This window comes from Oncorhynchus mykiss, chromosome 9 (genome assembly GCF_057628025.1).
Source record: "Oncorhynchus mykiss isolate SJ-2025 chromosome 9, ASM5762802v1, whole genome shotgun sequence".
In the NCBI taxonomy this organism is placed as follows: Eukaryota; Metazoa; Chordata; class Actinopteri; order Salmoniformes; family Salmonidae; genus Oncorhynchus; species Oncorhynchus mykiss.
The window spans coordinates 30537093-30561785 of NC_143030.1; the positions used below are offsets into that span (position 1 = coordinate 30537093).

The 24693-nt window shown below is 46.0% G+C and overlaps 2 protein-coding genes across 7 annotated transcripts in view; both read left to right on the forward strand.

Moving 5' to 3' along the window:
- LOC110531857 (echinoderm microtubule-associated protein-like 3) overlaps positions 1-6445 on the forward strand; it is a 32435-nt gene extending 25990 nt beyond the window's left edge. For all 5 annotated transcript variants that reach the window (XM_090183956.1, XM_090183958.1, XM_090183957.1 and 2 more), the window contains 13 exons: positions 882-977; positions 2022-2156; positions 2498-2636; positions 3010-3161; positions 3296-3421; positions 3733-3864; positions 3958-4025; positions 4261-4349; positions 4502-4599; positions 4768-4855; positions 4992-5090; positions 5192-5322; positions 5426-6445. In XM_090183956.1, coding sequence (XP_090040082.1) covers positions 882-977; positions 2022-2156; positions 2498-2636; positions 3010-3161; positions 3296-3421; positions 3733-3864; positions 3958-4025; positions 4261-4349; positions 4502-4599; positions 4768-4855; positions 4992-5090; positions 5192-5322; positions 5426-5626 — 1554 coding nt within the window. In that variant the 3' untranslated portion in view covers positions 5627-6445. The remainder of the gene's footprint in view (positions 1-881; positions 978-2021; positions 2157-2497; positions 2637-3009; positions 3162-3295; positions 3422-3732; positions 3865-3957; positions 4026-4260; positions 4350-4501; positions 4600-4767; positions 4856-4991; positions 5091-5191; positions 5323-5425) is intronic.
- Positions 6446-6591: 146 nt separating this feature from the next.
- Positions 6592-24693, forward strand: part of LOC110531858 (metastasis-associated protein MTA2) — a 34585-nt gene continuing 16483 nt past the window's right edge. Inside the window, exons 1-7 of one of the 2 annotated variants that reach the window (XM_021615325.3) lie at positions 6828-7281; positions 12671-12738; positions 13446-13463; positions 13701-13794; positions 16878-16995; positions 17488-17551; positions 17836-17953. In XM_021615325.3, the coding sequence (XP_021471000.1) occupies positions 7254-7281; positions 12671-12738; positions 13446-13463; positions 13701-13794; positions 16878-16995; positions 17488-17551; positions 17836-17953 (508 nt within the window). In that variant the 5' untranslated portion in view covers positions 6828-7253. Of the gene's footprint in view, positions 7282-12670; positions 12739-13445; positions 13464-13700; positions 13795-16877; positions 16996-17487; positions 17552-17835; positions 17954-24693 lie in introns of both variants that reach the window. The other variant, XM_021615326.3, reaches the window with a different exon arrangement.

Consider the following 24693-nt stretch of genomic DNA (forward strand, 5'->3'; position numbering starts at 1 on the left):
TAGCCTGACTGCCATTAGGTACCGAGATGAGATGCTCAGACCCCTTGTGAGACCATATGCTGGTGCGGTTGGCCCTGGGTTTCTCCTAATGCAAGACAATGCTAGACCTCATGTGGCTGGAGTGTGTCAGCAGTTCCTGCAAGAGGAAGGCATTGATGCTATGGACTGGCCCGCCCGTTCCCCAGACCTAAATCCAATTGAGCACATCTGGGACATCATGTCTCGCTCCATCCACCAACGCCACGTTGCACCACAGACTGTCCAGGAGTTGGCGGATGCTTTAGTCCAGGTCTGGGAGGAGATCCCTCAGGAGACCATACGCCACCTCATCAGGAGCATGCCCAGGCGTTGTAGGGAGGTCATACAGGCACGTGGAGGCCACACACACTACTGAGTCTCATTTAGACTTGTTTTAAGGACATTACATCAAAGTTGGATCAGCCTGTAGTGTGGATTTCCACTTTAATTTTGAGTGTGACTCCAAATCCAGACCTCCATGGGTTGATAAATTTGATTTCCATTGATAATTTTTGTGTGATTTTGTTGTCAGCACATTCAACTATGTAAAGAAAAAAGTATTTAATAAGAATATTTTATTAATTCAGATCTAGGATGTGTTATTTTAGTGTTCCCTTTATTTTTTTGATCAGTTTGATATGCCGTTTTAGCAGATGCTTTTATCCAAAGTGACTTACCGTCATGTGTACATATATTTTGCTATGGGTAGCCTCAGTGGAATGAACCCGCGACCCTTCAGATGGTTTCACATTAGCTATTGATCTCCGTTTCCCTGTCCTTGTGACTCTGCATCACCTCTCCATCTGCCATATGGCCTCACTGGTTCCTTCTCTCGCTCATACTTACGTCTCCTCCGCTTGCAGGACTCTGGAGCCTTCCTCTGTGTGATTGATGACTCCAATGAACACATGCTGTCTGTGTGGGACTGCGCCAAAGGAACCAAGCACGCAGAGGTTAAGGTAAAGCAATGCACCAAGACACACACACATGCACACTTGGCATTCATGCAAGCACACAGGCACGGACACACCTACATGCATGCACACACGAACACACACACACTCATATATTCATATTGCACAGTAGGTTTATTGCAGTAAAATAGTAATAATCAATATCATTTACAGTATACATCTGCTTCCTTGTGCTATAACAAACCTGCTCATGTACATGAAATAAGCCTCTAGTGTAGCCTTTTTGCTGGGAGCCAAGCCTGTCATTTGTGTGCGTAGGCTTTGTTAAAGCCAGCATTCCTTAGAGTGAGAATCTGTAGATGCCTGAAAAAAGAGGACTGTTTGCGTAGATTAAGAAAAAAATATGGCGTCCACGTCATCTCGTTCTGTCGCAGACTTCTGTCCCAAATTTCTCAACTTCCCTGAGAGTAAGTTCAGCAACGTTGCCACGGCAACTGTGTAAATATTTTAGACAGTGAATTTGTCAGTGTGTGCGCGCGTGTGTGACTGTGCGTGTGTGTTGGTGGGTGGTTTGGATATTAGGTGGGTGTTTATATGAGCTCATTTCCTGTCTTTGGTCCTCAGTTTCTTGTAGCACACATGTATGAATCGCCAAATTGATTTTGCATAAGCATAATTTGTCATGAGAGTGCCATAGATTCAAGAGTACAGTTTTGGATCTCCAGCAAAAATTGGGAGTGGTCACATGGTCGGGCGGGCGGGCGGGAGGGGGGGGGTTAGCATCCCACATAAATATAGCAGTTTGTTCAATGTACAGTATGTAACATATGCCCATCCCCCACTGGACTGTAATATAATAGCTCAATGCTTTGTTTCATATAGTGCAGCTGCTGCCCATTGAGACTTTGGTGCAGGAGTGTTAGGCATTATACCCTCTTTTACAACATTGTCCTCAAGTTAATTCCAAGGGTGGCAAAATCATAGAAATGCAGTTCTGAGATATTGGGATTCACCGTTTTCAATTGATATTTAGCATTTGAATCAATTATTTCATGACTTGAACTCTTCTCCTGGTGTGTGTTAATCCAGAGCACCAACGAGGCAGTGTTTACAGTAGAGTTCAACCCCAACGACAGCACCAACATCATCACCTGTGGGAAGTCTCACGTCTACTTCTGGACGCTAAGTGCTGGCTCACTCACCAAGAAACAGGGCATCTTTGGGGTGAGTGTAATCCATTATAAGCCCCTACAAGTACATTGACAGCCTTTTTCACATTGTCAAAAGGTTAACAGCACCCTGTAAATATGACCGACTGGGTATATCAAACCCGGCTAATTTGAATGCCTCAAGAAAGACTATTATAGCCCACTGAGCTAAAGCCTAGACTAGTCTGCAGGTCTCAGGCAAGGCTATTTATCACTGAACCACCTCCACTACATATAGTCATTCATACTCTTTTGTTGTATAAATGTTTGTCTTTATCTACTGTCAGAAATACAAAGATCCCAATAAATATAGTCATTCAAACTTGTTTGTGATGTTTCCTCTCTCTTCTCTTTTAGAAATACAAGAAGCCCAAGTTCATCCAGTGCTTTGTGTTCAGCCTGACGGGAGACGTGCTGACTGGGGACTCAGAGGGGAACATCCTGACATGGGGCAAATCACCCGGCGACGTCAAGACACTGGGGAAAGGGGCCAAAGGTAACTGTCTGTTCCAAATTACAACTAGGTTCTCCATATGAAATAAATGTAATACCTTTTTTTTTTTTTTTTCATGGATAACATATTGTTTCATTTGATTTAGTACCTCCTCAACCAACTATGCTACCAGACTCCATAGCTGTGACACTTTTTTTTCCCCTTGCTCTCCAAATGTGTGAGACCTGTGACAATAGTAAGTAAGTAGCCTTGGCTTGTGTGAGCCGGAACGGCTCATAGGAGCAGGAGCCCATCTCCTGTTTCTGTAGAGTGAGGCAGCATGATGTACAAGTTACACCCCCTGGACAGGACGCTCGTCGTATCGCAGGGCCTGTGACAATAGACAAAGTCATCTTCTCACTTCCTCCTTTTGCAGAGACATTCCAGATCATGCGGCAGACGCGGGCCCACGACGGCAGTGTGTTTACTCTGTGTATGCTGCAGGGGGGTGCTCTCCTCAGCGGCGGGGGCAAAGACCGTAAGATCATCCGCTGGAGCGCTGACCTTGCACCCGAGAGAGAGTGTGAGGTGAAAGACGCGTGTGTGTGTGTGTGTGTGCATTGTCGCTCTTAATAACCAAACTGAGCGTGTTACAACCCCTTTTTGTGGCTATTTATGTATTATTTCAGAATAATACCTACGTTTTTATGTATTTGTTATAGATTCCAGAAAAGTTTGGGGCGGTCCGTTGCATTGCGGATGTAGACGGGGAAGAGTTGTTGGTTGGTACCACCCGAAATGCCATCCTGAGGGGCACTTTCTCTGACGGCTTTGTGGCTATAGTACAGGTATGTAAACATCAGCATGATGGAGTATATGTCGAGTGATATGTGGAATGGTTTGCGGTTACACACCTGGTCCGCACATGTTCTGCGTTCCGATTCCCTACACGTCTCCCCGACGTGCACAGCGCACTTTCTCGCTCCCCGTTGTGGATTTAAAAGCATTCGATTGTTGTATCCATGGGCCAAACTACTGGAGGTGTCAACCATGTCTTACTCCAGTCCAATCAGTGTCGAGGAGTGAACATTGAGGCTTAGAGAATAGAAACCTTAAGCCAGCGTGTGTGTGATAGTGTGTGTTGCTCTCCTCTGTGCAGGGCCATGTGGATGAGATGTGGGGCTTGGCCACACACCCCTCCCAGGATGTCTTCCTCACCTGTGGACATGACAGACAGGTGTGCGTGTGGAACACAGAGGAGCACAAACTGGACTGGTGCACCACGCTAGAGGTGAACGGGCATAAATGCACACACCTACACACACCTACACACACACACACACGGTGAAACATATTCTTAAATACTTATCCTCATATTTTTCAGGAGTATGGACTGTGTGCTGATTTCTGTCCCAATGGGGCTGTGGTGTCTGTTGGGCTCAGCACAGGCAGGTGAGACACTCCACTCTGAAATACAACCGCATCAAACACGAAGACGAGAGCAGGCAATACAAGTATTTCATTCGTTATCTGCTAATCTACTGCGTTAATCAGTGTCAATGCGTTCCTGTTTGTCACGATGTCGACGCTAGATATTTACCCCAAACTCCGGGACGATAAAGCAGACTCGTTTGCCTGGAGGATCGAACCTTCACGCTGGTTGTGTTCCTCTCTCTCCCTGTAACAGGTGGCTGGTCCTTGACCTGCAGACCAAAGACATAGTCTCAGACTACACCGACGGGAATGAACAGCTGTCCGTAATGAGATACTCAACAGGTCAGAGGTCAAGCTCCTTCAGTGTGTCACAATGGAGCGAACGTCAATCATGCTTCAGCAATACGTGCTGACTCACCACTAGGTTTGACCTCTGTTGTTTGTATTTATCTCTATTTGGAACGTGTTTTTTTTTTGTTTTTTTACCCTTTCAGATGGTAGCTTCCTGGCCGTGGGTTCCCATGACAACTTCATCTACATCTATAACGTCACAGAGAGTGGACGGCGCTACTCCCGCTACGGAAAGTGTAACGTAAGTTGCAGTGCCGTCCTGGGATGTTGCGGATGGTTGTGGATTATTTATGTCATGAATGAATGATCCATTGTGGGTTACAGTTTGGAGCACAGTGGCCCTGTTGTTCAGTCAGACGCGGGACATATTCGTCACGTTGTGTCACTTTGTCATGTCTGTCACTTTTAGGGTCACTCCAGCTTCATCACTCACCTTGATTGGTCCAAAGACGGGAAGTACATTATGTCCAACTCAGGCGATTACGAAATCCTTTACTGTGAGTGACTGTGCAAACATCTACATTTTTTTATTTGTGCATTTGTGTCTCATTTGAACACGTGTATATTTTTTATGTGACAACATGTCTAATTTCCCCTAAGTCAATTATCCTAAGGACTATGTTACTCAAACAGGGGACATCGCTGGAGGCTGCAAACTGTTGAGGAACCGCTATGAGAGCAAAGACAGAGAATGGGCGTCCTACACCTGCGTACTGGGCTTCCACGTCATGGGTGAGAAGAACCAGCATTCAAACTATCTCGAGCCTCTCAATATCACTCAACCCTTTACCTGTGGCTGAGGGGCTGACGTGTTATTGTGCGTCGTCCCACAGGTGTGTGGTTGGAGGGTTCAGACGGTACAGACATCAACGCCCTCTGTCGCTCCCACAATGAGAGAATGGTGGCGGTGGCCGACGACTTCTGTAAAGTCCACCTCTTCCAGTACCCCTGCCCAAAACCCAAAGTCAGTAATAATTCAGTGCCACATTTTTCAATTGATTTCAATCATTTTTACTCCTTCCACCAGACAGCTCACCACATATCAAATGTCTTATTTGACCCATCAGGCTCCAAACCACAGCTATGAGGGCCACGGCAGTCACGTGACCAACGTGCGCTTCACCCACTGTGACAGTCACGTGCTCTCCATGGGCGGCAAGGACACCTGTATCCTCCAGTGGAGGGTCAAGAGAGGAGGGACGGGGGACAGCGGTGGAGACCGCCTACACTCCTCCTCTTCCACCTCAACCAGCTCCCCAGAACCTTAAGGGAGAGAAGGAGACATGGAGAGAAAGACAGAGACTGAGAGAATCAGAGAGAGGCTGATAGAGAGACAAAGGGGAGAGAACGTTTACAGAGGGAGAGCGAGAGGGAGGGAGCAACTTAGAAAGAGAGTGGCTTCTGGACCTGTGGCGTACTGTTTGTGTCTGGCTTTTAAATCGAAGCAGGTTTAGGAATCACATCCCTGATGTCCACAGGATTCTCTGTTCAAACACAATGGAGTTTTGTAATGCAGATATGAGCCACACATGACGTAATGAAAACATTTAATACATCTGGGCACAATTTACTTCTCAGAATGAGTGAAATGCTGTTGCATCTTTGTGAATTTCCTAGATTGATGCAATTGAAAAAGGTCAAACTGTTAACAACTGACTGTTGGGACTGCCATCAATTGTTGAAAACATTCCAAAATATCCTATTTTGTTTACTAAATTGTTTACCATGCCAACTTACCCTATTGATGTTTTATGGTTGTCTTCTCATAAATGTCATATAAAATCATACATATCTTGTGCTGTTGCGATCTATGAATATTAACTTTTTATGTGCTTCTGACAAATTTTGCATTTTGCTACATGTTGACAATCACTCAAGTGCCTTAGAATTGAATAACAAAAATATTTGCTTTACTCATTGTAGTTTAAACTAATCTCCTGAGTATTAGACAAATTCTGAAATGTTTACCTTCATTGTACACTTTGCTTTTGTATTGGATTTCTTCTATGTTTATTTAAAAGTACTTTTGAATGGGTCGTGGTTTTCTTTGTCTCCAGATATTTCGATCAATAAACTATGACAAACTAGTGCTTATGAATTCATAGCATCCATTCATTATAAAAGCATGCTTGCATTTCCAGTTACACTGTAGCGCTAAAAACTGTATGCTATCGAAATGAACGCTAGAGGGGAGTGTTGTTCAAATGATGACCTTTGAGTTGTCATTTTGCTTACTGCATCAATGTAGATTTTAGAGGAAGTCTGATGGAAGGCTGTTTCTCATCAAAGTGCTCATCTGCATACTCTTCATGCGAAATATGCTAATCAGATTATCTGCCTTCAGTATTACTTGACTTATCTATGGGCTGACACAATGGTGTTGGTGATGGTTGGAGCAACTCTGTCTTGCTGAGAATTGTGTGTGTGTGTGTGTAATAAGTAGCCGGAGTTTTCCGATTCGAAGTTACATTTTCCGGAGATGACGTTTACAAACGAGGGGGAGCAGTGTGTGTGTGTGTAAGTAAACTGAGCGGAGGTGAAGAAGAGGAGGATGAAGCTGGGAGCTGAGGATGGGAGGAAGAGTGGAGTAAGAGACAGGCTAGCTATCAAGGGCTGTGTATGCATGCCTGCCTGCAAGTGTGAATGCGTGAGTGAGTGTGGAAGAGGGAGGTCGTTATCGGACTGAAACAAAAGACGCATTTTGGAACCCCGAAACATTGCAACGGAAACTTTAAACTTTTACCCGCCAGAGCTTGGCTACTGTGCCGGGTCCCGGCTTTGTTTCGCGGCGGGTGAGGTCTCTAATAAATGCAAGGATAAAATAGCTCCAGATCGACATTTTTAACGCAGGAGGGGAATCCCTTTGGACAGTGTTTTGTTGGGGGTAACGAGAGAATGGCGGCCAACATGTACCGAGTGGGAGGTAAGTATTTATTTTATTTTTTTATTTTGAGGAGCCCTCACGGTGAATGTTAGCTAGCTATGCTAGGGTAATTAGCTGGCTGATTTGCATTCGCTAGCTATCAAGCGAACGGTTGTTATTTCCGCGAATGCTGGCCACCAAGTTAGCAGGCTAGTGCTAGCTAACTTAATAGCGAGACGTGTTAAATTAGAACGCGTTCGTTGGCTAACGACCTCACGTCAGTTGTATTTTACGACTAGTTAGTCCACTTGTAGTGTAGTATAGTCAACCAAGTTTTTATATATAGCCTGCCGCTAATTGCTTTGTTGAAACCAATGATTTATGTCATTGGCTGAACCCAGCAAGTTAACTTTAGTCAAACATGGTTTGACCAGCAACATTTTTACAGTCAGGCTATCTATCTATGTTATCTAGCTAGCTAGCTAGCTAGCTGTATATTTTTAACTCGCAAGTCAGCTTGCTAGCTACGTAGTTAGCGTAAATTAACGTTAGCATGCACGGCAAGGAAATGTATTATCGTTGGGGAAGACGTATTGTTACACTTCAAACTACTCTGCAATTTGTAACATATTTTGTAGTTACTATCATTTAGCTGCATTGTTTAGCTGCCAAGGTCAATATAGTGCATTTAGCTAAATAACAACACTGAGGTCTGCATGTTAAAAAAGCCGGTAAGCGTGCGTTGCGTTAGGTAGCAAAATGGCCAGAGTTAAGCCGGCTCCTCAATCCCTAGGGTAGACCGCTTAATTTGATCATCAACATTGCAATGATATGCGATACTATTATTGGTGGTGAGAAAGATGATCAACATCAGTGATCTTGACTTGGTTGGTGCAACGTTGTTGTAATTCACGTTCCCTTTCATGTCTTGGCTCGAGTCAGTGTTTTGGTGGATGCACAGCTACTGTGTCTGTGAAATATAGCCATACGTTCTGGCTATTTTATCGATGTGTAAGGTTTCAACAAGAGGGTCACGTTGATTAAACCGTGCTGTCTGCTTTCTGTGCATAATATAACTTGAACAATATAGCCTACAGCAGGCATTGAATTCTACATCATTGATAAAGACATACAGACGTCTTGCAATATATGTTGATGTTGCGTTGGGCTATTTTACAGGCAACAGCATAGATGGATTTAACTACTGACTGTCTGAAAGACATGACACTGCTGAGACTATTATTTCTTCCATGTCATTGTTTTAGTTGCAGGATTATGCAGTCATTGATTTCACCTCTACTAACATGACAATTTCAGTTTGGCATTTCAGCCTTTTATCCCACCCCCCACCCACAGTGCTCTATGCTGACTTTTTTTTACAAGTTGAAAAATATTAGAGGAAATAGAATCTGTAGTTTTTCAAGGTGCACTGGTGCTCCTAAATAAAAAGTCGAAGTTGCACCCCAAAATATTTAGGTGCTTTTCCGAGTAAAATGGTCTCACTGTAGAGCCCCTCCCCCCACGGTCATCTTGGCCTTGAGACTGTGCCCGAGATGGCACTGCCCCACAGATGGTAGTGTCTTCCGGCCTGTCTGTCTGCAAGGCCTGCTTGCCTAATCCCTCACAGCACTGCATCCTAGCACCTCAGAGCGCGACAAAATGCTTATTAACCCGTGCACCGTCGCCCTCCTGGGGGGGAACCTTCCCAGAAAGCGCTCACACAAGGCAGCCATTACATCTATTGTTGTTCCTCCGCTGAGGAAAGTGATGTTCTTGCCAATTTTTCTCGCTCCAGTCAAGGTGGTCACATGAACCACTGCCTAGCAGAATAAATACCCAGTTGGGTAGCTCTGGGCCAGCGTTTCCGAGTAGGTGTACTGATCTAGAATCGCCCCCCCCCCCCCCCCCCCCCCGTCCATTCAATCTTATTCATTGTGAACTAATAGGTTGAACTTATCCTTTATCAGCACTCCTATTCTGAGACGTGCTATACATATGGCCACTAGTCTAGTATGCAGTGGTGTGTCAAGGAAACTTGTTCTTGTCGAATTTCATTGTATAATCAAAATGGTGTGTTTAGCATATTCTGTTATCTTCCCAAACAGTAGAGACAGACCATACACGATTGCTCTCTTCTTTTGGCTGCTAAGAGTCCTTGAAAATATGTTTTCATGCGACTTCCCTCAATAGTTGAATGACTCACAGCTACTGACTGTGTTGCTCCACGTCTGTGGTAGAGTTTCTGCTCTGTAATAAAATGACGTGTCACTCTTGACAAATTGTGTGTTGGCTATGAATTTGTGCTCTAATTATTCATTTGAATATGAGGGCGCTGTGTTATATTTGCTCAGTTGCGGTTATTTCTGAGGGTCCCACATGTCATAGCTTTGCCATTTTTGTCTGGACCTCGTCTGATCTTGGATAGTCTGCTGGATTTAGGCTTGCTACTGTATTTAAACATGCCTTTACCTCATATAAGATCACATGTCCCTTCTGGTGAATTGTGTTTTAAGCTGTTACTTGTCTCCATTCCCAGAATTGAATGCCTTGGTCTCGGGCTAGGTCCTGCTTTATAGCCAGAGGAGCCCATTGAAATCAACATTTTATTTGTCACATGCGGCTGAAAAACAGATGTAGACCTTACCGTGAAATGTTTACTTACGAGCCCTTAACCAACAATGCAGTTTAAAAAATATTTACTAAATAACTAGAGTATAAAATAAGAAGCAACACAACAAAATGACCATAACAGGGCTGTATGTGGGGGTACAGGTTAGTCGAGGTAATTTGTACGTGTTGGTAGGGGTGAAGTGACTATCCATAGATAATAGACAGTGGCAGGCTGGATACGGGTCCTGTTGATATAGTGGCGCAGCGGTCTAAGGCACTGCATCTCAGTGCAAAAAGGTCCCTGGTTCGAATCCAGGCTGTATCACATCCGGCTGTGATTGGGAGTCCTATAGTGCGGCGCCCAATTGGCCCAGGGGTCCGGGGTATATAGCTCATGGAAGGAATCAGGGCTAAGGTCAGTGAGATTGAGATTGAGGGTCCCGGCCCTTGTGTAGTATTGACTGTTTTGTGACATTTGCTTGGTTACATGGGAGTTCATCCAATAGAAGTGTATGGAATTGGTGAAAATCCACTCACCCGTGTTTCAGTCCAATGTCTCAACAGCAACATGCTATTAATGGATTGTAGGTTGTTAGTGTTTGCCACGGGTGTTTTGTAAGTAGCAATAGATGACCTGGTAAGACTGTGATCCTAAAACGATAGAGCATCCATTGCTTCATGAAAGGGCAGATCCGAACGGCACCGCAAGTCATTATAAATGTATAGACCTAATTAGGCAGTTCTTCAGATTTTTTTTTAAGGGCTCCCTCCACTCACTACTCTGAATCCACCCACAAGCACCTAACACACTGCGCCACAACTGCCACCGTACAGTAACTGCAATAGACGAGAAGCATATTACGCTTCCTGCGATTATTTGTCCTTCAAACAACAATTGGTCATATTGAAATGTTTAACCTACAAATTGAACATTGTAGGCATCTGGTTAATGCTGACTGACTCTGAGTGTCTGAGCTGAGGTTGTCTTTTCAGAAGGGCAGATTGTGATCCCCATTCAAAAAGCCCCTGGTCCTTTGATCTGTGAGGCACCACTTTAGTCTGCTGTCTCCCTGTCTCTCACCGTTTTCATCCAGGCAGGCACGGAGCCCCCATAGCGTGGAGAGAGGGCTTCATGTTTTCATTTGTCCCGCTGGGGCAAGACCGAGAGCCGAGAACATCGATGAATATGGAGAAAGAGGGGTGAATGGATGATGGGAAAGAAGAGGATGACAGTGCTGTGTGCGGTCTTTTCTTTTCTCTTGAGCCAGTGTCGGTGGTTACATAATGGCAGCGGGGGAATTTCTCCCGTCTTCCACAACGTGTTCTTTTAACCTAGGAGCGGAAAATATTTTTGGTATCTCTTGATTGTTCTGGCAATTCTCACATAGAAACTTAATTAGTAGGGATGATGATTGTTGTCTAAAAATTGGAAAAATCAAAATTGTCCTAAAATGTCAAATTTCATCATGATTTTCATCATGATTTTCAATAAAGTGGTTTATAAGACACGTGTAAAAAGCATCCTTTCACCCAATGAAGTTTTTTATGTGAGGGTTGCCAGAATTCTGAGATACCGAAAATATTACTTTGCTTGCGTGGAATTGCCCCTGGGCTACATCCTGGAACTCTCCTTCTATAGAATAGATATGATTGCTGATGCATTCCAATGTTGGTGTCCGTCTTACGGTTAGTGTCCCTGATCATATCCAAGGCGACAGCATTGCTCGTAGACACCCATTTTCAATCTGTTTTCTGTATTATCCAGGTTTGACTGGCTATGTCTTGGTGTAGACAATGTCCAGTCTCCACGATAGTTATAGATATTGTCACATAATTTGCTTGTATTTCCTAGATTAATGTTGAACAGAGCTGTTGATTCATCAGGACAGTTATTTTGCTGAGAGTTACGTTACAGGGCCTTTGGCTTTTGCCAAATGACCTGCAAATGACCCCTAAAACACACTGGTGGGGTTCCCCTTCCAAAACACTGCTAGATCCAAAATATTGGCCACGCGAGCCAAAATATCACCCGTCATGCCTTAATCACTGGCGAGAAATAATTTCGAGGTGTGTTTTTGATATTGTAACCTAAACCGAATGAGTAGCCAAGGCCTATAATACTGGGCATACCAAAACAATTTTGGTGTGTCTTTCAAGACTGACTTCTCTTCTGGGTGATCAATTGATTAGCCTATTATTTAGACTTCTCTACTTCAGTCATAGGCTACTATCAATGGGCTGTGGGGAAGAGATTGAGGCCCACCATCTCTGTAGACAAAGACAGAGTAGGCAAAGGTGCTGGGCTTTGTTCTTTTAACTGAGGTCCCTTTTTTTTTTTTTGAGGGGGTGTCTCTTTTCGGTAACACCAGCATCTCTAATAATGTCATGAGATATGAGGGAAATTCCCGAGATGTCACATGCAAACAGAAGTCATCTTATAGTGGTACTGTAGTCTGGCGTAGCCTAGGATGGTTGAGTGAATATTGGCTCACTTGTCCTTGAAATGGCAGACACAGACTGGGTGTGTTGTGCAAGGCTATTAGCTCTCCCCACCAAGCACCTGTAGGCTTTTTGATGGATTGATTTTGCCTGGTGAAAGCCTGTCTGAGTGGTGGTTGATGTCATCTGCCGTTAGTGGTGGCGGGTTCCCCTTAGTCATATCAATAAGTGACTGTACCAAGACTCCGACAGAGTCCAGTCTCCACACAGACGCATTACAATGATTCTCCTCTGAACGTGTTAAGAGTAACCGGAGAGGTCAAGTTCAAAGTCATGCTCTGAATTGAAATGCTACAGATTTTTATGATTCATATGACTCAGACTTTTCTTTCCCTTTCAGATTACGTGTACTTTGAGAATTCCTCCAGCAACCCTTACCTAATCCGCAGAATAGAAGAGCTCAACAAGGTTGGTACAATAATCTGTCCTTCACACCTACCCTCTGATTCGGAGCGTTTACATAAAAACTCGCTGACATTGACAGCCCCATTTTGTGAATGTAAAGTATTTCATATCTGACCTGAGAGCCTGTGTGTTTGTAACTCATTTCAACACTGGGGCGGTGATGGTGGTAAAACACACACACACACCCAGAGAGAGAGATTCACACACACCTTCCAGGTTCTAACCACAATCTTCTTGCCCCCCCCCCCTGCCACCCTCTTCCCGATATATTGTGCTTTCGTTAGCCAGCCAGGACTACTACAGTAGTGACAAGATGCTGGTGCAAGAGCCATTACGTAATACTGCTGGCTATAGCAGTAGCATAGTGGCGTATGACACAGCCTTGTTTCCCAGTCAAAGGATTAAGCTCATTTATATAACACTCTTAAATGGAAGGGGTTGTGGCGAGCACCACTAGCAGAACTCTGTCCTTCTGAGCACTAATGGAAGCGGAGGAGGAGGAGGGGCAATAATAGATATTATTATGACTGAGGCTGCGTCTGAAAATTCCCTTCCCTACGTAGTGCGCCGCTTTTGGAAAGAGCCCTGGCCAAAAGCAGTGCCCTACATGGGGAATAGGGTGCCGTTTCGGACATTACCTTGAGTGTGAATTAGATGAGGAGCCCAACATTGAGGCCTCAGTTTTGTGGTTTCTCTCTCCCTCTCTTCAGATCATGGTTAATCCAATGGTAATGATGGAGAGTCTCGCGTCACCCCCTCGTCACTTACAGCCCCAGTTTAAGTTCTAGCATATATTCAATACATTTGATTCAATTCAATTCAAAATGGCCGATTTTGCCATTCATAGATGGGGAAATCGTATCTATGAATGTGGCATGCCGTTCAGAGAATAATATTGTGGTATGGCAATCATTCGAAGTATTGGCCGGAAGTGACTGACCACTCTTGTCGCACATGTCTCTCAGACGGCCAATGGGAACGTGGAAGCCAAGGTGGTGTGTCTGTTCCGGAGGCGGGACATCTCGGGCAACCTCAACACTCTGGCCGACAGCAACGCGAGTGAGTACAACAGCCTTTATGTCCGTGTAGTCTCATCGCAGTTCATCGGTGCTCTGCTCCTTCACCATGTTCAGAAAAAGATCAAGAGGCCTATTACACAAACCACTTGAGAGAGCCAACTCTTTGCTCTATGCCAAACTCTAAAGTTATTGGAGAGCATTATTAGAGCAGACGTCTCTTTCGTATAAACCAGTTTATTATCTCCATCCAGAATGAGTACTGTGTTGCGTTCCAATCAGATTGGGATCTCCCTCTGCGCTACCAGCAGGCAATTGGCTCTCGCTCTAAGCAGAGGGATGCTCTGCCTGCGTCCCAAATGGAGCCCAATGTAGTTTGCTGCTTTTGACCAGGACCCATAGGGAGTGCACCACATAGGGACTAGGGTGCCATTTGGGGCGGACAGTCTGTCTCCAGCTGAAGCAGAACAGCGTGTGTAAGTGTGTGCTTACTGCGTAGTGCTGTTCCACTACAGCTGCCAGTAGGAGTTTGATACTAATGTAGGATTCATTCACAATGGACGAGGGGAATTGTTTTTTTTGTGTGTTGTTTTTCTATCATGAATAGTGCTGTACTTGTGGGTTGTTGTAGGAGTAATAGTGGCTGGCTATTGGTTTGAGTGTCAGTGTTTATCACACACGTTTCCAGTTAAAGGGGGTCGCCCACTAGAGTGCCCTGAGTGGTGCATTTGTGCAGATGTCCAGGGATCAGAGGAAGAGATGCAGAGCGGGGGAAATGGAGAGAGAAGCGGCCGCCGAGGTAGTGTTGTGATGCTAATGATACTCAGATTACCTAGAGCCCCGATCGACTTCATTTATTCACACACACACACAATCAGTCCTCTAACATAGTGGGCTGCATGCAGTGGCAGTGCTCCAGACAAGACATTCAGATCCACATCCCAAAATGGATGCATTTACCAGCAATCTGTAATGCATTTTATAATGTTAACTACTACACATATCTAGCTGACAAAGTTAATTTGTTTGACTCTGGATGTAAATTTTATTCCATGTTTTACCTGTAGGCCTGTGCAGTGCCTCCGGTTTGGTTTCATGAAAGAGCCTACTTATTGCAAGTTACTCTGGATAAGAGCTTCTATTTGCTGAATGACTAAAATGTCATCAAAAAAGTCATTTAGCGACAATAGGAGATAGGGTCTCCAGTAGGAGGCAGGGATGGCTTGGGGTTGCTGGGTAGGTAGGTGATTTCCTGTCCTGCCCCCTCAGCCCTGGAGCCCCTGCTAGCTGATTGGTAATGTCACTGTGGTGTGTTAGCGTTAACTGCCCCTGTGTGCTGCGGAGGTATTCTATCTAACTTCTCCTGGGGGGGGTCAGTGGAGAAACACAAAGATGGCCCTGAAACTGGCTGCAACCAGTCGAGAGGGAGAGGAAGGCTGAGGATGGGTTGCAAACAAACGGCCACAACTGGGCCGGTGTAGCGACCCGAGTGCCCAGTCTAGCTCCAGCCCTCCTCGCGACCTGGCCCAGTTGCCTGGTTCACTCTGATCTGACTCCCCGCTACACACACACACACTGTCAGCTGTTGCGTTATGCTGCGCTACTGTACGTCCCTCTCCTGCGTTTTGGCTCGGGCACCCGAAAAACGCCTCGCTCCCGCCTCCCACTCGGCAGCACGAGCCACCGCTTTGGCACTGTCCTGTTACACAAGACCTGGGCTTCTCTCCCAGTCTCTCTCTCTCTCCATCCAACAGTGCCCCCCCCCTTCTTTATTCAAATCCTTTATTATCTTCCTCTACCACCACACCCCCCCCAATTGCCCACCCTCCTCTTAGCCCAGGCACGCTGCTCAGAACAAAAGGCCCTTGGTGTGTCCCACAGGGCTACGGCACGCAACGGGTTAACTCTGACTTGCCTTGTGTCTTTGTCATGAAGAAAGTGTGTGTGTGTGTGTGTGTGGAGGGAGAGAGCGTGTTCACTGCTCTGCTGGAGCTCCACTGCACGTGGGTGTGCCTTGAGTGCCTGCCTTTTTTTCTTTTCTTTTTTATGTATTTTTTTTTGTGGGTGGGGGGGTGTATACATGATGGGGGGGATGGGCGCCTCAGGTTTGACGCACAGGGTTTCCCACTTGGTCTGGCAGGGACTCGCCGGACAAGGGGAGGGAAGGAGGGTGAAGGGGGGCGTGGGTTGAGGGGTGGCAGGAGGGGTTAACAGAGAGGGGTGTGGCCTGAGGTCCTGCCCCCCCCCCCTCTACTGACAGGGTTTCCTGTGGCTGAGTGCAGGGGCGGAGTCCGTGGAGATGGAGCGATAGTCCTGCCCAGTTCGTTCTCTCCCCCCTCAGTGCTCAATCCACCACCACCTCACACATTTCTGACTTGCTCGCCTCAAATTAGGAATGTGCAATTTTAGTCGTGTAAAACTAGATATAATACAAAAACAATTTCCATATGGGGAAAAGGAATGTTTCTTTATCTACACAGACTAATTTTTGCCTGCCAGGTCATATAGGCTATATGCAGTCCTTTGTTTACATTGACTGTAAAGCTTCAGTGGGGCTATAGTAGGTCACTCGAATAGACCAGAAGAGTTTGTCCTTCCGAGTAGGGAATTATTTTCATTGTCTGGTATTGGTTACACATAAGTACAGTTACAAGTTAAACACTGACACTCAAAGCTTCCACCCCTTCCAGGTCATAGGTTATGATAGACTTGCACTTGTCACAGTAGATAAAAGGACAATGTATATAGTCAGTTTCACTTTGCTGTTCAGCGTGCTTGATTTCAATAAAGATCCTGCCGGGGGCTGGTCTATTGGCAGTGCTTCCACCCCTGGACCACACAGTCCCATGGCGGCAGCGGTTGGATCCCCTGTTCCGTCACTCACTTTCTGAGCTTTATCCCCCTCTTTCTGTTTCCCCATCTTCATTTCTAACCGATATCTGTCATTTAACACTTGAAAATGTCAAAACCAATACACTGCGGGATCGTTCTCCCCGTAGCCACAGTTCTCAGTTGGTTATATTGATATGAATTGTGTGATTGAACAGATCACGACTATTAGAACCCATCTAACTGGGGAAATGTGCTTTGTCGCTAATGTGTCTTTTTGTGTTCTGCGTTTCATAGGAGACTTTGAGGAGGAGTCCAAGCAGCCCACTGTGTCTGAACAGCAGAAACACCAGCTGAAGCACCGAGAGCTTTTCCTCTCTCGGCAGTTTGAGTCTCTACCTGCAACTCACATACGGTAAGATAGAGCGTGTGTGTGTCCCCCTGAGGTTGTCTCACCGCATAGCGGTAGCTGCAGACAATGGTGCTGCCTTTCAACTCTGATGGGATATGGTGTCATGTGACAGGACTGATATGCACAGTTAACCCTCAACCTGGAACGTTATCCTCTCTGGCCCATTCACAATCATTAAGCCACTGTGTTCAAACGGTCCCTTTTTATAACATGAACAATCGCCACTGTTCAGGCTCCTGATTTTAAAATACAGTAAGTGACAGTCACAATACCTTCAATCATTTAACTGTGTTGAAATTTTCTTGCCTGTTCTGAAGTTTTTTCCCGGGATCTTCACAGACATTCTATTGTTTTCCAGTGCCTTATTGGGGATATAGGCTTGGTACAGCAGCAGGGTTAGGTGTAGCTCAGTTCCGATTAATGCAGGGTGCCGTTTTGACCTCCTGAATAACCCTCACTCTGTCTCTCCTCCTGGCGCCTCTCTCCCCTCCCCAGAGGGAAATGTAACGTCACCCTCCTCAACGAAACGGACGTCCTCGCCGGGTACCTGGAGAAAGAGGTGAGCTTCAGTCTCTCTCCAAAGCGTCACTGTTCATCACCAGCAAGTCTGTCCCACGTATTACATTGACTACTGCACTGTTGAGGAATTTATGGCAAAGGAGTTGTGCATGTTCTGCTAAAGGTGGTCAATTCTTTTTTTTTAGGACTACCTTTTTTGAGTGAGGACCATTGTATCAAAAATATATTTTTTGATACAATAAAGCACTGAAATATAGCGTCTATTGGCTGAGAATGTATCCACTCAATCCATTCCTAACATCTGTTGTTCATCTTTCTGTCCAGGAGTGTTTCTTTTACTCGCTGGTGTTTGACCCGGTTCAGAAGACCCTCCTGGCGGACCAGGGAGAGATCCGCGTAGGCTCCAAGTACCAGGCCGAGATCCCTGACAAGCTCGCCGAAGGTGTGTGGGGGGGCCTGGCTTAACTCTGACCTTTTGGAATGGACTATCACGTTGTATCCTGTTGTGGTTGTCATAGTGCTCTGACTACACACTCTTGGGGTTAAGTGCACCCCACTTCTTAAGATACTGGGTTGAAAGGTCTTTTATCACGTCTAAATGATGGTGTATGAGTGAGTAGTGAGACATGGGTCATGTTCAGTAGGGCACACAGGAAAATGTTTTGGAATGGGGGGGGAAGGGACATTTTGTATTCCCTTTCACCAAGTGTTATACCACTTGGTATAACATACTATGGGGAGTCAATTACCAATCCTATTCACCTGAAGCAAACTGAAATCACGCCCAAAGGGCCAATGGATGCCGAGCCCGCCCTAGGAAGCCCCTTTTTCCTGGCTATAATACCGGGGCTCGCATCCATTTCCCAAATTCTTTGCTTTTCAGCTCGCCTGAAGGAAGGATGCGTCACGCAATTTACAAACTTTTCAAGAATATAAAGGCTATGAGATTCTGCCCCGTCATATGTGTCTGTTAGTGGGAGAGAGTATTTGTCCCCTTAGATGTTGCACATTTTGGATCTCGGTATCGGTTTTTGTTTGATTAAAAACCCACAACTTTCTGCTCTGCTTGTGGTGCCAGTGCTTCCTTGTTTGATTGCCAGTGGTAAAAGTTGAAAAAGGCTAGCCAGCTGAGTTTGAACCTCTGACCGTGCCCTAGGGCACGTTGTTTCACAATGAAAAATAAATATACTCACGAATGCTGTCCTGTTGCTTGGGGTGGAAACACGCTCAGGAGGCCTCCGCTTGGACCGGTTTGTTTGACCATTGTCTCCGGCTGGGTTCAACTTCCTATTGGAAGTCGGGCTGACTTTGTGCGGAAGGTTGGGTGGTGGGAGTTGATAGGGGTGTCATCCCGAGTGAGGCTCATTCCGGTTTCTCTGGCAGTGTTCAAAGTCCGGCTTCCGGGGATGATATTCAATCACTGACTGGCTCTGGAGTGTGAATCGGATGACATCAGTACAGGGTCTGAACCATTGGCGGTGAATGTGACTTTGGTGTTTTCTCCCCCGTGGCGAAGTTCGTCCAGCAGCGTTGCTTACCCCTGTTTCAAAGATTTCCCCGATGCGTGGCGAGTTACGCACGGTTGTCAGGAATGGTGGATATGAAAACAAGCGTGACAAAAAAAAAGAATTATCCCGGAGCTCTGCCCCTTCAGGAGATAATATATGGGATACTTTGAGCGTGCTCCGTCCGGTGGCGGGCATGCACAGTTTCACCATGGGTGATGAGGACAGTGACGAGGGGGTACGGTCTGTGCGCTGTGCATCCTCCTTTTCGTGGTGTCATTATGTCAGTGTTCCCAGGGGTCATAGCAACTGTCTTAAGAGGAGATTTCGTCTCTCTACTTCAAAAGAAGGCTATTCGGGTGGTCCCAGTGTCAGAAGTACAGAGTGGTTGTTACAGCCAGTACTTCATAGTTCCCAAGAGCCCTGAGAGTCCCATTCTGGACTTGTGTGTTAAAGCAGTTATTTATTACTCTGTCAAAAAAAAAAAAGTTTTATCATGTCCCCCTCCATCCTTGACAAAACAGAACTGGAGTCATAACCAGTTTTAGGAGGGCTCGTAATAAAGGTTTTCCCACGCCTCCGTCTCCCAACAGTAAGGCCTGCTCCGCTCATTCTTCCGACAGTTAAGTGCAGTGCCCAGTTGATAATCACATAACTGCTTCGAAACTGATCCTTAACTATGCAAAACTAATTTCACACACGCACAACAACAGATTAATAATATGAAGTAAAGTATGATGGGGGGGGGGGGGGGATGATGCATAGTTATTAATCACCAAATGTGAATGAAGAACAGGGCGGGCCACTCTATTGTATTGCTCCATTCTAATCTTAAAATGGTATGTACCTTATATCAGTCCACCGAATCAAAGGAGTCTTATCAGACTACTCTGACCTACTTGGGGTAGGCTACACAGTGAGAGTGTGCGTAGTTAGTTGTACATGCCTAATGGCTTTCAATATCTGGGAATATATCCACCGGGCAGCAGGTGAGCGAGTGTTGGAGAATGTGGTGATGAGTCTTGTGGAGCCTTACACTGGCAAGGGGAGAAATGTCACCATGGACATTAGCAAACAATTTACTTGCAAAGAAAACCAGTCTGGTTGGCACCATGAACAAAGTGAGATGGGAGCTCCCTCCCGCTGAACAAAATAAGGCACCTGCACAGCCATTGTGCTCCACAATGGTGCTAAATAATGACAACGGGAACACAATCAAGAAACAAACGGAGACTATTATGCACTACAAACAAAGGTGTGTCATGCAAGTAAAAGTTAGGCAACTGTTAGGGCATGGGAAAACAGCCAGATGAAATCCAACTGATACCGTTGCGTGAAGACGCACACTATGTAAGCATGAGCTGAAGACAATTGAGTGTTTTTGAATGCTGTATTATCGACACCTATATGAATTAAAATGCCATTATTGCTTTTGTGTTGAGTTTCACAATCTATCAAAGCCACTTGGCGCTTATAATGTACAGAGACAAAGTAGAATCTCAATTCAACGGCTCAGACACAAGAGGCATGTGGCAGGGTCTACAGTCAATCACGGACTACAGGAAGAAATCCAGCCCAGTCACGGACCAGGATGTCTTGCTCCCAGGCAGACTAAATAACTTTTTTGCCCGCTTTGAGGACAATACAGTGCCACTGACACGGCCTGCAACGAAAACATGCGGTCTTTCCTTCACTGCAGCCGAGGTGAGTAAGACATTTAAACGTGTTAACCCTCGCAAGGCTGCAGGCCCAGACGGCATCCCCAGCCGCGCCCTCAGAGCATGCGCAGACCAGCTGACCGGTGTATTTACGGACATATTCAATCAATCCCTATACCAGTCTGCTGTTCCCACATGCTTCAAGAGGGCCACCATTGTTCCTGTTCCCAAGAAAGCTAAGGTAACTGAGCTAAATGACTACCGCCCCGTAGCACTCACATCCGTCATCATGAAGTGCTTTGAGAGACTAGTCAAGGACCATATCACCTCCACCCTACCTGACACCCTAGACCCACTCCAATTTGCTTACCGCCCAAATAGGTCCACAGACGATGCAATCTCAACCACACTGCACACTGCCCTAACCCATCTGGACAAGAGGAATACCTATGTGAGAATGCTGTTCATCGACTACAGCTCGGCATTCAACACCATAGTACCCTCCAAGCTCGTCATCAAGCTCGAGACCCTGGGTCTCGACCCCGCCCTGTGCAACTGGGTACTGGACTTCCTGACGGGCCGCCCCCAGGTGGTGAGGGTAGGCAACAACATCTCCTCCCCGCTGATCCTCAACACTGGGGCCCCACAAGGTTGCGTTCTGAGCCCTCTCCTGTACTCCCTGTTCACCCACGACTGCGTGGCCACGCACGCCTCCAACTCAATCATCAAGTTTGCGGACGACACAACAGTGGTAGGCTTGATTACCAACAACGATGAGACGGCCTACAGGGAGGAGGTGAGGGCCCTCGGAGTGTGGTGTCAGGAAAACAACCTCACACTCAACGTCAACAAAACTAAGGAGATGATTGTGGACTTCAGGAAACAGCAGAGGGAACACCCCCCTATCCACATCGATGGAACAGTAGTGGAGAGGGTAGCAAGTTTTAAGTTCCTCGGCATACACATCACAGACAAACTGAATTGGTCCACTCACACAGACAGCATCGTGAAGAAGGCGCAGCAGAGCCTCTTCAACCTCAGGAGGCTGAAGAAATTCGGCTTGTCACCAAAAGCACTCACAAACTTCTACAGATGCACAATCGAGAGCATCCTGGCGGGCTGTATCACCGCCTGGTATGGCAACTGCACCGCCCTCAACCGTAAGGCTCTCCAGAGGGTAGTGAGGTCTGCACAACGCATCACCGGGGGCAAACTACCTGCCCTCCAGGACACCTACACCACCCGATGTCACAGGAAGGCCATAAAGATCATCAAGGACATCAACCACCCGAGCCACTGCCTGTTCACCCCGCTATCATCCAGAAGGCGAGGTCAGTACAGGTGCATCAAAGCTGGGACCGAGAGACTGAAAAACAGCTTCTATCTCAAGGCCATCAGACTGTTAAACAGCCACCACTAACACTGAGTGGCTGCTGCCAACACACTGACACTGACTCAACTCCAGCCACTTTAATAATGGGAATTGATGGGAAATGATGTAAATATATCACTAGCCACTTTAAACAATGCTACCTTATATAAATGTTACTTACCCTACATTATTCATCTCATATGCATACGTATATACTGTACTCTATATCATCGACGGTATCCTTATGTAATACATGTATCACTAGCCACTTTATACTATACTATGCCACTTTGTTTACATACTCATCTCATTTGTACATACTGTACCCGATACCATCTACTGTATCTTGCCTATGCTGCTCTGTACCATCACTCATTCATATATCCTTATGTACATATTCTTTATCCCCTTACACTGTGTACAAGACAGTAGTTTTGGAATTGTTAGTTAGATTACTTGTTATTACTGCATTGTCGGAACTAGAAGCACAAGCATTTCGCTACACTCGCATTAACATCTGCTAACCATGTGTATGTGACAAATAAAATTTGATTTGATTTAATGGTATTTAGGCTACTGATGTTTTCATAATTTGACCGCACATTTTGGTGGTTGGGGTATATTTATATTTTGTTATAAAAATATTTTACCGTGTTCCAGCACGTCCTTTCTGTTTCATAGTTGTAACAAAGGCACTCCATGAATATAATTGATTGAACTCTTGAATTGGAGTGTTTTTTTTTTTGTTTTTTTTGGGTTGTAGTGTGTTTTTGTTTTTATATCTAGCCTACAGCCCTCAAACTCAACTCTGGACCTCGTAGTCAGTGCCACTTCATTTTGTCATTGTCCCCTCTAATCAGGGACTGATTTAAGACCTGGGACACCAGGTGTGTGCAATTATCAGGTAGAATAGAAAACCAGCAGGCTCTGGACCTTGTAGGGTAATGCAATTTTAAAGCTGATCCACCCCTTGAATTATTTGTTTTTGTTCAAAAAATAAATTGTTGACTACCCCTGGCCTACAGTAACATAATCTAATGAAAATGCTGTTATTATTTGAAATAAAGATCTGAAGGACGCATATTTTCATATGCTATACATTCTCCCTATCGCCCCTCACCTTTTCTATGGTGGTGGAGGAGACTTTGGCACCAGTGCGGTGCCAGGGGATCAGAGTATTGGCCTATCTGAATGATTGGCTGGTCATAGCGGAGTCGATAGAACAAGTGGAGCTCCGCTGGTTTCCCATATTCAGTCTCTGGGCTTGACAGTGAATCACAAGAAAGTAGTTTGTCTACGGCTCAACACATTTCGTTTCTGGGTCTCGTTCTGGACTCACTTCTGAATCATGCTCTTTGTTCGCGTTCCGTCTCTGTCTGGCACGCTTTCAGCTGGGGCACTCGTGCTTTTCGCGTGTGCCTATGGTTATTGGGTCGGATTGCTGTATTGCCGCTGGTATGTCTGAGGCATCTGTTTCAGGGGTGGTTGCTACGTGTCTGTCCGCTTCTCGCCACTGTCATGGATTGCTCAAGGTATCCCTGTCGTGCCTAAGGGTGTTGAATCCTTGGGGAGACCGGCGAATGCTGTTGCAGGGGGTTCTCATGGGCCGGGTAGTGTCCCCGTAGGGTAATCATGACAGGCTCATCCTTACTGGGATGGGGGAGCGCTGTGTGTAGGCTACTCAAAGAGGGATTTGGTCAAGAGCGCAAAGGGCTCTGCATATCAACAATCTAGAGCTACTGACTGTTTTGCTAGCGCTGAGACGGTTCCTTTCGATGTTGGAAGGCCAGCATGTGTTGGTAAGGTCTGACAACAGGATGTTGGTGGCATACATCAACAGGCAGAGAGGGACGCCGCCTCTGACAGCATGTAGTCGGAATCTATTGTCCCAGGCGCACGGGAGGATTTGGCACCCGCGACTGCAGATAACGGCTCTGTGTTTGGCCCCTGAAGGCTGAATTTGACGGCTACGGGGTTTACAGAGAGAGTTGTGTACATAAGTGGTGCGCATTTGAGGGTTGGTGTCAGGTTGAAGGATTTTCTCATATTCTGAGCTCTTTGATAGACACTTTGAGCAGGACTTTTCTTCTTCCACATTTCCGGTTTACACTATATGGCCAAAAGTATGTGGACACCTGCTTGTCATTAATATGGAGTTTGTCCCCCTTTTGCTGCTATAACAGACTCCACTCTTCTGACAAGGATTTCCACTAGATGTTGGAACATTGCTGCAGGGACTTGCTTCCATTCAGCCACAAGAGCACTAGTGAGGTCGGGCGCTGGTGTTGGGCGATTAGGCCTGGCTCGCAGTCGGCGTTCCAATACATCCCAAAGGTGTTTGATGGGGTTGAGGTCAGGGCTCTGTGCAGGCCAGTCAAGTTCTTCCACACCGATCTCAACAAAAAAAATTTGTATGGACCTCACATTGCGCATTGGGGCGTTGTCATGCTGAAACAGGAAAGGGCCTTCTGCAAACTGTTGCCACAAAGTTGGAAGCACTCCAAAGTGACGTTACGTCCTAATGCAGTTTGCGCCCAACATTATGCCTATGTCTTACAGGTCTTTTCCTTTCTCACCACCACCGTTTGCTTCCAGTGAAGAACAGCCATTGCATGGCCTGTGTCCAGTGCACGCTTTACGCACGTAC